At 36.5% G+C, this 12,608-nt stretch overlaps 1 protein-coding gene across 11 annotated transcripts in view; it reads right to left on the bottom strand.

Moving 5' to 3' along the window:
- The window catches only part of NEDD4 (neural precursor cell expressed, developmentally down-regulated 4, E3 ubiquitin protein ligase), a 137,474-nt gene that overhangs the window by 11,193 nt on the left and 113,673 nt on the right, over positions 1-12,608 (bottom strand). For all 11 annotated transcript variants that reach the window (XM_027840814.1, XM_027840813.1, XM_027840812.1 and 8 more), the window contains 3 exons: positions 1,204-1,433; positions 552-673; positions 395-465 (listed from right to left, as the gene is read on the bottom strand). In XM_027840814.1, the coding sequence (XP_027696615.1) occupies positions 395-465; positions 552-673; positions 1,204-1,433 (423 nt within the window). The remainder of the gene's footprint in view (positions 1-394; positions 466-551; positions 674-1,203; positions 1,434-12,608) is intronic.

The raw sequence follows: 12,608 nt of genomic DNA on the forward strand, positions 1-12,608 counted from the left end.
CACGGCCTTGATAACAATTCTACTTTAGGTCATACTTATTTGTAGGTCTGTAATATCCCTCTTTTCAGAGTTCAACCTCCTTGAGGGCCAGAAACTATACTGTTTCTCACTTTCACAGTCCAGTGCCTAGCGGCATGCTTTGTACATAGCAAGCTCTTAACAAAGGTTTGTTGAAATGAATTTAAGGACCACAACCTAATTTTCTATCTTAAAGATGCATACCATTCATAATAAGAAATGTGTTAACAAATATATATTTGGAACTTTAAACTCCAATAATCCCTAAAAACAAAGAACCCTAGTATTCTTCATAATGTTCCATTTCAAATTAGTAATTATTTTGAAACTACTGTTCCTAAATCACAAATGACAAAAATAATTAAAACAGACTTACCACAGATTCCATATCACGAAGTGTTATTGGCTTATGCAACATCATTTTGTAAAATGGACGAATGAAAAAACCTTTCAAATAAGAGATTTAAAATAATTACTAAAATGGAAAGAATCACACATTTTCTCAATACTTGGGTGTTATCAATTATACTAACCATCTAAAAGTTTTCCATGATAAACTGCCATTCCAGCTACCCGACCTATGAACTTGAAGTAGGATAGGTGATCTTCATTACACAATCCAGAATTTGGATTTATCTGTAAGGTATAGTTATCCCTGTAAAGGAAATCATATTTTACATACTCCCCTATTTTAAAAAAATTAATGGTACAATGACAAATAATGCTGGAAGTTTTTTATAGAAATTTTTATCTCTATTAGAACCACAGTTAGGTTTAGAAAGTCTTTTTTTAAGCATCGACCAATTCTAAAATTGTTTTTATTGAATATTTCTTCTTTCCTGGCCTACTGTGATACATTCTTTCCTTGGATCAAAAAGGATATAAGACTTTCATGCAGAATAAGACTACCAGTAGTCCTACTTAAGAAATAATGGCCAAATGTTTAACAGTAAATGTAATCAACAAATTTTCAAGTTCCAATAAAATGAAGCTTCCATTGTGATCAATCTTAGAAATTCAAACCACTGTTCCTTAAAAGACAGTGGTAATTGGTGACTGTGTATATGTATTTTACAGTAAAATAATTCCTTTATGATAACATTATTAATCTGGAGATTTATATTTCTTCTCTAAGGTACTATAATAGTGATTTTTATCCTGTTCATTTATTATAATGACACTTACGTAGCAGAATATTCAAACAGCCCATAATAAGGGTTAAACATTTCTTTTGATATTAGGAAGAACCATTCTCTGGCCACTCCTCCATAATCTAATCCTTTTTCACCATCAAACTCAATCCACAGCCTAGCTTTGAGGAAGTCTGCTCTCTTCACAGCTATGATTCTTCTGTAAGAATCTTCAAGAACTGCATCGCGGCGAAGTTTCATTTCAAATCGATTTGGAAGGTCATTCTGAAAATCCAGAAAAGAGAGCAATTTTGGCTTAAACTAAAATAAATGTGAAAATAAAATTGCTACCCATGGAATCTCTTAACAATTTAGGGTTCTGTTCTACCCGGTGCATAAGTCATAATGCTAATGTTAAGTTAGCAGATAGGAAGACAGTGTCAGCAACAAAACCCCCAAAATGCATATCTATTGTTCAGTTGTGTTCAACTTTTCATGACCCCATTTGAGGTTTTCTTGGAAAAGACACTGGAGCGGTTTGCCATTTTCTTCTCCAGCTCATTTTACAGATGTGGAAACTGAGGCAAATAGGGTTAAGCTGCCCAGGGTCACACAGCCAGGAAGTGTCTGATGCCAGATTTGAACTCAAGGAAATGAGCCTTCTGACTCCAAGCCTGGTACTCTATCTACTATGCCCCTCAAAATGCATATAAATCTATAGATTACTGTTCCTTATGTATGATGATGAAGCTACTGATGGTAAGAACTATACAGCATGTTCTCAGGAACATGAGAATGTAGGAATGTAGTTAAAAAGAACAGATGAGCAACAGTCCTTTAAATATTACGCACATAGATGTCTCTAAGTCATTCTATGTTGACTCACTTGTTTTTGACCCTGCCTTTAAAACACTTGGTTAAATGGTGGCTTCAACCCAAAATGAATTATTCATTCTGAGCTGCATATAATGTTGGTCTGTCTGTTGTTTTCCAGTATTCCCTATAGAGAATCTGAGAATCTTAGAAATGGGAGAGACCTTAAGTCATCTAATCCCACCATTAAAAAACATTACAAGGAATTAACCAGTACCTTCTTCAACAAGTCCAGTGATAGGGAACTTACTACCTTGCCAAGAAGTTCATTTTGGACATTTTTAATAGTTATTATACTCTTCCTTGCACTAAACTAAAATATGCCTACCCATTGTTCTGTGTTCCACTAGAGACCAAAAGGACTTAGCATAATACTACTCTTCTATGTGATAATCCTTCATATAACATGAAGAAAGTGATCACTTTCCTTTCTAGTCTTTAAATCTCATCTTCCACAGGGCAAACATTCCCAATTCATCAAGCAATATTTAAATCACATGTTTTATCTCCACATCTTGGATGTTCTTCTCTGGACATGTTGCAACTTGTCATAATTATTTACTATATACTCAATATTTTAAAAGGCACTCTGGAAGATTAAAAATATATATAATACAAGCTTTCAGTTCTCAAGGAGCTTACAATATAGTTGGGAGAAAGAAAAGAATGACAAAAGCATGATAAAATTACAGAACAACATGTAAGAGTGAGTAGTTGAATGTTAAACTGGGTCAATCTGACATTAAAAACTATGACTTCAGAGAAGATTACTTTGGGTAGGAGTAGTCAGAAAAGGCTTTATGGGGAAACAGTTCTTAAAAAGGACATTGAAGAATGGGTAGAATATGGATTGTTGGAACAAAAGAGGTCATTCTATGCAGGGAAATTAGCATTAATAAAGATACAAAGTAGGGAATAAACGCTGAGTGCAAAAGAAAAAGAGAGGATCAAAATGATTTGAGCTGAGGTCATAAAACAGGCACTGGTAAGAAGAAGGTTGGATAAGTAAAGTGGGTCTAGATTTAGAAGGACCTCGAATTCTCAGATGAGTTTAGACTTCATGAAATGGACAATATTCTCAAATCCACAAAGGGTGGGACTATGCTTTGTTCTTTCTTTTTAAATGTTTTATTGATGTCCTTTATTTTTAAATTAATCATTTTGTAGACAGACTCCTGTGATTTCATAAGCTTGATCAAAATGTTATTCTAGGAAGACAGTCTGAAACCATTGAAACCACTATTCAAAATAGTTTAGAGATGGGTAACCCTGGAGTCAATAAGAGTAGTGCAATAATATGTGTATAAAGTAATGAGGGCCTTATTAGGATGTTGGCAATAGGAAGGGAGAATAAACAGAAAATTTGAAAGCGATTTTGAAGGGAGAAATGATATAAAAGAAAATGGTCCTGGTGAGTTTAGCTATATAAAGGAGAGAGAGAGAGATAAGTCAAACTTTGCTAAAAGTTTCAATTCTAGGTGAAAAGGAGAATAGTAGTACATTATTGTTATAAAATAGGGAATCTGGCAAGGGAAGCTGGGTTTTTGTTGCTGTTGTTTGTTTGGTTTTGTTTTGTTTTGTTTTGTTTTTTTTTTTGAGAGGAAGTAGAGAGGAAAAGTCAGGAGGGGAAAATAATGAATTAAATTACAGCCATTTGAGTTTGAGGTGATGGGTTTTATATGCTGAGATATCCTGTTGTAAATAAAAAGAGCTAACATTTATATGGCACTTCAAGGTTTGCAAAGCACGTTACTAATATTATCAAATTTGAAAAGATTTTAAATAAAGGACTTAAATATAGCGGAGAAGTCAGGAGATTTGGGCATCTTCAGAAGAAGAATAATTGAAGTCATAAAAGCAGATAAGTTATTTGAGGGAATAAATGTAGAGGAAAAAAGGAATAGAATATCAAGAAAAATCTTGGAAGACACGTATAGTTAAGAGGAGAAGGAAGAAAAGCCAGGAAAGGGGGGAGGGAAGAAGGGAGAGGGGGAGAGGGGGAGAGAGAGAAAGAGAGAAAGAGAGAAAGAGAGAGAGAGAGAGAGAGAGAGAGAGAGAGAGAGAGAGAGAGAGAGAGAGAGAGAGAGAGAGAGAGAGAAAGGAATAGTAACTTGATATAATTAGTGGCAATTTCCAACTAATACACTGAAAAATGAAGAGGTGGTTCTAAGTTTGGTGGCAGGACTTCACTTTTGTACACCTCTTTCAGAGTGGCCACGGGAACTCTGTTATTATAAAAGAAGTCAGAAAGACCATCTCTTCAAATACTTTTAATTCCTTTTCATCCCACTTTTCTCTTCCTGAGAAGAAGCACAGTGCAATGGACAGAATACCAAACTCAGAATGTGCAAACTGTTGGTTCATATCCCTCCTCTGACAGTTGCTGGCTGTGTGACCATGTGTGACTCTCCAAACTTCAACTTATTTATTTGGGAATGAGGGAATAAGTACCGCAGTACTTATCTCAACAGAATTGCAGTGAAGCTCAAGTGTGACAATATACATTACTCTGTGAACTTCAAAATCTGTTGTCAGTTATATCTGTCTGTTGAGAGGGAGCATGGCATAGTGGACAAAGAGCTGGCCTTGGAGCCAAGAAGTCCTAGGTTCCAGCACTGCCTCACAAACTAGGTGACATAAGGCAAGTAACTTAACCTCTCAGTGCTAATGTTTAGACAATGTTCTAGTATTATAAATGGCAGAGAAAGGGTCAATCTGCATTAGTGGACGGATGGCTTCCTCATCTGGAAATTCTCTGTACCAGTGAATTCACAGGCCCAGTCTCTCTCTCCATCCTTTATTATGCCTACTGCATTTGCTCGAGCAATTCCTCCAGGGTGAAGCATTATTCTTCTCTTGGCACCTCTCTACGAAAGCCTGTCAACACGCCCTCAGGTTTGGGTTTCTTCTCACCTGCCTTTCTTGACAAGGTTCCTCTCACTTCTAGCTCTCATCTTCCTGTGCTTTCTTGAGTTATGTGGTTGAAAGAGCCATGAACCGAGAGGATATTGGGTCCTGGCTCCAACTCTTACTAGCTATGTTTTGGACAAGTCACCTAAACTTTTTGCTAGTTTCAGTTTCTTCATCTGTAACTCGGGATAATATCTGCACTATCTACCTCATAGAGCTGTTATGAGGAAAGTAAATTGTAAAATGTAAAGTGCTATATAAATGTGAATTATTATAATTCTATTATTCTGGCTTTCTCTACTATCTCTGGAATTTCTCTTTCATTGCTTATCACAAAACTTTAGAAAATTAAAGTTCTCTATAATTTTACAAAGACTGGAATTAAAATTTTACACAAATATATTTAAAGGCTTCATAGCAATATTTTGTTTTATTTATTTTTACTTTGTTTTTTTAAAAAGAAAGATCTGCCCTGTCTCTCTCCTAAGTCTCTGCCCTCTCCCCCCACCCACCTTCAAAAAGTAAGAAAAAAGAAACCTTGGTTACAAACATATATCGTCAAGTAAAATAAATTCACACACTGCCTAACAATATTTTAAACGTGAATATTCCCTCTGCAACTTTCTAGGAGATATCAATATTGTAAAAAATATGCAATCAAAATCATGCCACCTCATGAAAAAGATGATTAGGCTTCTGGCAGGGCCAAATTTACTATACAAGTAAGAAAGACATGACAAAAATATTACAAGTAGAGGAAATGCAAATATTTTCCCGTCACATCTGCAATATAATATCTTAGAAATGGTAATGGTAACGAAAACTGTATCTAAGTATACTGGACACTAGGTGGCACAGTGTGGATGCATGCAATAGGTTTTTATCTCTTACAAGTTTTGAAATGCTACTTTTCATAAAATATTTGAGTTCGTCTCCATCCCATTATGTGGATGGGGAAATGGAAAGAGAACTGATGGATTCAAGAAACAAAATGAGACATACATTTTTGGACGTGACCAACATGGAAATTCGTTTTGTTTAACTAGGTATATTTATGAGGATTTTGTTTTTCTTTCTTTGCTTTCACATTTTTTAGGGGGAGTGTAGCAGAGGAGATGAGAGGGGAAATTAAAAAAAAAGAAACGGAGGCTGGAACAAATGAAACAAGCACAGTCATCTTTAAGCAATTTGAATCTGGCCATGGTCAATCTGTTTTCTATGCTATCATAACTTCTACTCCATCAGTTTATTCACATGATTCCTCTATGACTGACTCATATTTATATTGATTCATATGACTGACGCAATTTGTTTTTTTTAAGAATTCCCAAATTACAGTTTAACAACACATAAAAACTGGAAAAGTTCTACCGAGTCAGCTAACACCTCTTTAAACCCTAAAATTACAATTCAAATAATTCATATGCTCTAACTAGGGGTAGAAAATACTGAAAACGTCCACAAAGAATGACTCATTGTGAAGTAGGAATAATTTTTTGTTTTTAGTTTTAGTTCACTCTCCCCAATAATGCCTAACGTTCCAAACTTGTACCCCTTCACTTTTTAAGTTCAGAACTTACACACACACACACACACACACTTTTTATATATACAGAACACAAAAGAGGATTTTAGACAAAACCAGGAATTTCCATTTTATACCTCTTGCTTTCTTAGAAAGTATATAACAAATTCCACATGTTACTTTCAAAATTGTCCTGCTTATTTGTGCTTCCTTCTGAACTTCTTTCTTCTGTGCATTTTTAAGAAACGTTTCAATGGCCCCTTTTTTTGGCATCACTATGGCTAAACTCCCTTATTTCCCTCCCACCCTCCATTCAATTAAAAACCAAGAGAAAGGAGGAAAAAACACTGTAACAAATAATCACAGTCAAGCAAAACGAATCTATACTGTAGTCATGTCCAAAAGAATGTATGTCTTTTTTTGCCCATTGATTTCATCATGTCTATCATCCATAGGTCCTCTGGAAATAGAGTTGTCATTTAATTGATCAAAATTAAGTCTTTCAAAGATGATTTTCTTTATACTGCTGTCTTTGTATAAATTGGTGTCCTGGGTCTCCCCACTTCACTCTACATCACTTCATACTATCCAGTTTCCTCTGAAATTATCTATTTCTTATGGCAAAATAATATTCCATTATGTTCACACACCATAATTTGCTCAGCTAGCTACTCCTCAAATGATGGGTATTCACTTACCTTCTAGTACATTTCTTTCTTCCTTTTAATACTTTCTTCAGGATGATGCAGATGGTTTTGCTTGAAACTATATCATCTCTCTTACATGCCTCTTGAGTTTGATGTATTTTTGCCCCCAAACTGTGAGCGCTTTGAAACCTAATTTGTCTTGCTCAGAAGAGTAAACTTCTTTTGATGCCAGTTCACCTTATCCCTTTCCCTCTATGTTGTTATACTCTTCTTACAACCCAAATTATGAAAAAGAACAAGTTTGGGGCAGCTAGGTGGCACAGTGGATAGAGCACCGGCCCTGAAGTCAGGAGGACCTGAGTTCAAATCCGGCCTCAGACCAAACACTTGACACGTATTAGCTGTATGACCTTGGGCAAGTCACTGAACCCCAACTACCTTACCAAAAAAAAAAAAAAAGAAGAACAAGTTCCTCTAGTTTTTTCTTCCTCTCTCTACAATAATTCATTCCTTTTTTATTCTTCCTTCTCTTTCCTGTCTTAAACCCTAAGAACTGAACCAATCCATCCCAGGCCCTCTTTTCCTTATTTAAGTCCCTCAATACTCCCTGAAGACATTAAGGTTCTGAAGAGACACTTATTCCCCACCTCCCCCACTAAAAGTTAGCATTACATTATCTATCATAGAGCTCCTTCCAATTGCTAAAATAAATTTACCTTTCTAAGTTTCTCTTGACTCCTGTATTTGCATTTCAAAGTCCCTAGTCATCAGAAAAGTTTCAAAGTCCACACTGAAGGTCAGTTTTGCATGGCAATTTAGTTGTAAGCCTATGTCTTTTATCTCTTGGAATACCGTATTCCAACATTATCTTCTTATTTTTAGCAGAAGCTGCCAGTTCTATGCAACCTAGGTTATGGTTCCTTGTGGCTCCTTGCAATAATTCTTTGATGGGGGAGCTTTGAATTTTGGGATTTTTCTCTTTGGGGTTTCTTCCAGAAGGTAATGGGTGAATTCTATCTTCACTTTGCCCTCTGATTCTAACAGATAAGAAATTTTCATTTATGACTTCTTGAAATATAATGACTAGGCTTTTTAAAAAATCATGATTTTTGCAGAGTCTAATCAATGAGTCTTAAATTTTCTCTCCTTGACCTTTGCTTCCAAGGTTAGTTGTTTTTGATAGAAAACACCTTATATTTTCTTGTATTTTTTCAATGTTTTGATTTTGTTCTAATATATCTTGTTATCTCATGGAATCACTGATTTCTGTTTGGTTTATTCTAGTTTTCAAGGACTCCATTACTTGAGTCAGGTCTACCACTTTCCCTTCTAAGCTGTTTTTCTTGCAATTCTTTCCTCAAGAGCTTTCATTTTACTTTTTATAGCTTGCTTCATTTCTTCTAGGTGTTCATGTAATCCTCATGGAACATCCAATTTTTCTCTGAGTTACTGATTAGAGTTCTTATGGAATCACCTGAACCTTCTTTTTGGAGATCTCTAGATCTACAATAGTATTTATTTTGGCCAGTGTTTTCTTTAACTTACTCAACTCTCCAACATTAGCTCCTGAATTGAGGCTTTATGCCAGGACCAGACTCTACCCTTGCTGTGCTTTTGGGTTGGGTGGCCAACTCTGGGGCACCTGGGTTGCTGAGCTGAACTTCCTCTCATAGGGTTAAGCCCCTTTGGGTCTCTGAGAATCAGAATGTTGAATCTTCAGGATATTTCATGGCATCCTAGGACAGAAAGCTAGGGAATGGGGCAGATCTGACAGCACTAGAATGATCTTTAGATTGATACTGATCCTTCTGGACTTCCAAGTTCTCCACCCTGAGGCTTTTTGATCTCCCCAGTGCTTTATGGAGGGTGGGAAGATTCTGTTCTTGTTGCCCCAGACTCAGAACCTTGAAGGCTACAAGTATCCCTGAGATGTTATGCTAGAAGCCTGTGGCCTCGTTTGTCTGTGCTGGCTCTAGCTTCTCCAGTGGTACCTTTTCCTGAGGTTCTGGCTGAAGAATTTCTCACTGGATTTCTTGATCATTATTTGTTCTGTTTTGAATTTCAGGTTTTGCTGGAGTAGGTACAGGGCATAAGGGAGCTGGGCTGTCTGATCTGGCCTTGGGTAGCCATCTTGGCCAGATGTCCCTTCTCCTTTTAATGAAAACATGCCTATCCCGTGTCTTATTTATATTGCAAAATAGAGCCCTGATTGCCAGTGTTAGATTTAAGAGTCAGGAAGACCTGGGTTCATATACCCCTTCTTACACTTACTCATAAATGAACTTACACATGAACAAGTCACTTATATTCACCCTCATCTGCAAAATGGGAAAAACAATTACCATAGTATTGTTGGGGGTTCAAATGAGATCATATATAAAAATGTAAATCACTATGTGAATTTTACGTAACTGATTTTTATTATAAGCTAATCTAGGCCACTGTGCTAATGACTAATAATGATGTAATGCTGTCCAAAAGCATTTCATTTTTAATAAGGGATACTTGAAATACAGTATTTTACCTCAAGCAAGTAGTTTGAGACATAGTTTTCTACTAAGGCATTGTTTAGTAAGATAGTTATAAAGTTATTTTTGATCATTGGATTTGATACAATTTCAAATTTGATCATTTCAAATCATACCAAGAGAATAACTATCTATTCCACTTATGGGTTAAGATGGCTATCTTCTATAACACTGTTTCACTGTTCATAAAAATCCTATTACTGGACAAATGACAACAGTATTTAAAATACAGTCTATCTGCTGCTGCTCAGTTAGGCTACAGTTAATCAGGGAGCTAAAAAATAACATAAAATAGAGCACAATTTAAGATAATAAACAATGATGTGCTAAATTAATTATAATAAATGTACTGTCATGTACTTCATGGAGAAAATAGGACTTGACATGGTTCTTTTAAGAGGAATTTTTAAAAAGTGAGAAAGGATATGAATTAATTTTAATTATAGCAGCATGAGTAAAAGTATAGTGGCAAAATAGGATGCCATGTATAGGAGACAATGAATTGACCAGATCACCAGAAAGAGAAAAAGTTAAGATAGATTATTTCTTCTCCTACTCTTACTCCTCCTCCTCCTCTTCCTATGCACTTTAACAAGAATTTATTTTGTGTTTACTGTGTGCAATCATACTGTTCAATTAAGTTTAATGTTTTCACTCCATTGTTTCTGTGTCATATGTGTGTACGTGTATATAGGGTGCTATTATATGTTGTAACCTAGATTAAAATAATTTTATTTTATTTTTAATTTATCTTGTTGTAAGTGATAATTTTGCTTTGAATTATGCGACCACATTAAATTTCTATAGAAGGCAGTTGTTAAAATTGTTAAAGGCAACAAGAAAACCAGTGAAGTAATTAAAACAGCTTTAGATGTAAATTAATACACAGCTCTAAATGCCTGAGGTGCATTGCTTTTAATTAAGGATTAGTGAAAGATGCATATGTCACATGCTCAGGAAAGGGGTTAAGAACCTTTGGCCAATCACTAAACCTCTCTGAGCCTCAATTTCCTCACCGGTGGAGTCTCTTCCAGTTCTAAATCTGATTTGCTATGAATCAAGAGCTGCAAGTCACAAACAGCTGTTTAACCAAAATAAGTGAATAAATTTGTACCTAGGTTGACTTACTCATTAATGTGTTAATAGGTTTTATAGTATCTAGTCTGGAAGGAGAACAGTGCTCAGACCTAAAGCTCTCATGAGCCTTCCCCTCTCCCCTGTCTCCTGACCAAAGTAGAGCCCCACTTTCTTCTCCTTCTATCCTACCCACAGGCACAGGGGGGTAACAGAGGGCCTGGTCTAAGGGAAAGCTTTGAGTCATAAATCCCCAGCCTCAGTGCACTAAAAGTATTAAGGAGAACCACTGCTTCCAGGGACTCACAGATTGGGAACTGAGTACCTTTGCAATTTTTAAGGTATTTTCTGGGCAAGCCTCATCACTATTATCTTAGGATAAAGCTCTCAGAAGGGAACCTGAGGTAGTGAGGCCTGAAACTATGTCCTTAGTCATCTCAGTACCTTAGAGAAGCCCCTATCAATTGGTCATTCCTCCATGTGGGAGTGGCCAAATTCCCTTCTCCTTTTCTCTCCTTATCCCTGCTGAGGTAAGAATTACCCTCCTATCTTTTCTTATAATTCATCCATATCCATCTAACCCTACTCCTACCCCCGGCTCCAACAACCTCCTTTGCCCTCCCATTCCATTGTGTCCCCCCAAATGAGCACTCTATTATTCACAACTCTCCTTTGTCTAAAATCTCTTCACTTTATGTTCTTCCCCAGAAAACAAGGAAGAGTGTGGTATGATAAAAAGAGCTCTATATCTGAAGGACTTGTGTTCAAATCACTACCATAACACTACTTCTTTGACTTTGAGCAAATTAGTTTGACCCCCTGGGCCTTGGTTTCCTCATCTGTAAAATGTAGGGGCTGGATTAAATAACCTTTAAGATCCCTTACAGCTCCAAAACTAGGATTCTATGAGATGTGATCCATTTTAAGCTACTTTTCCAGCACTAAGTGTTCCTTCTTTCATAGCCCCTTAAGCACTGGCAGGAGGAAAAACAGGCATATCCCTGTCCCTAACTCTTCCAGGTTGTTTCTTTGCCACCATCATTCACCAACCCCTTTCCATCTGAGGTTTGCTCCATTCATCTTCATCACCTGTGAAACTCATCACAATCATCTACTTCCTTTCTCGAGAAGTTCAGTATTCCTCTCCACTTGGACCTTCTCCTGCTACTTAGAGACTTCAATCTACATGATAAGGTCTCTGAAAACAACTTAGTCTCTCTGTTCACCAAATTCCCAAACTTCCTTGATCTCTATCTTTATTCCATCTTAGCTTAACAATGGTTTTACCTTCATAGACCAGAATTCTTAAAATCCTGACATCTTCCTTACCTTTAATTTTTCCCTCTGTCTTGTTCCTTCTAAACTCCTTGCCTATCAGTTCATCTCTCAGTCTATCACCATTGCCCTGATTTTACTTCTTTCTCTTCACATTCTTGACAAATTCAAACATTCACTATCAGCTTCCTTCAGTCCCTTGCCTTCATCATCTCAAACTTCAGCCCAGGGTTACTTGCACTATCAGCCTTCTCAACTGCTGTTACTCGTGTGCTTTTGAATGCTGCTTAGAGGCAACAATTGAGTTCATTACAAAATTACAATTAATCTCAATCAGGCCCTCACTGCTGCACAGTAATTCTTGCTTCTGACTTCCCACCATATTTACCATAGCAGCTAATCCAAATCTTTCTTCAGACTTTCCAAACTATTCCTTATCTGCAAAATGAGAGGGTTGGATTAGATGACCTTTCAGGTACTGTCAAAGTCTAATCTATGACCTGATGACACCTTCTCTCTTCTTACTCTCAGCAGAGGACCTTGCCTCCTACCTTTTTAAGAAAAGAGAGGCCATTTCAAGTGTACAAAGTCTTTTTCCTTAATTCATACCCTATCTTTATCACCCCTC

The sequence above is a fragment of the Vombatus ursinus genome, unplaced genomic scaffold, assembly GCF_900497805.2.
Source record: "Vombatus ursinus unplaced genomic scaffold, bare-nosed wombat genome assembly UNPS02014848.1, whole genome shotgun sequence".
NCBI lineage: Eukaryota > Metazoa > Chordata > Mammalia > Diprotodontia > Vombatidae > Vombatus > Vombatus ursinus.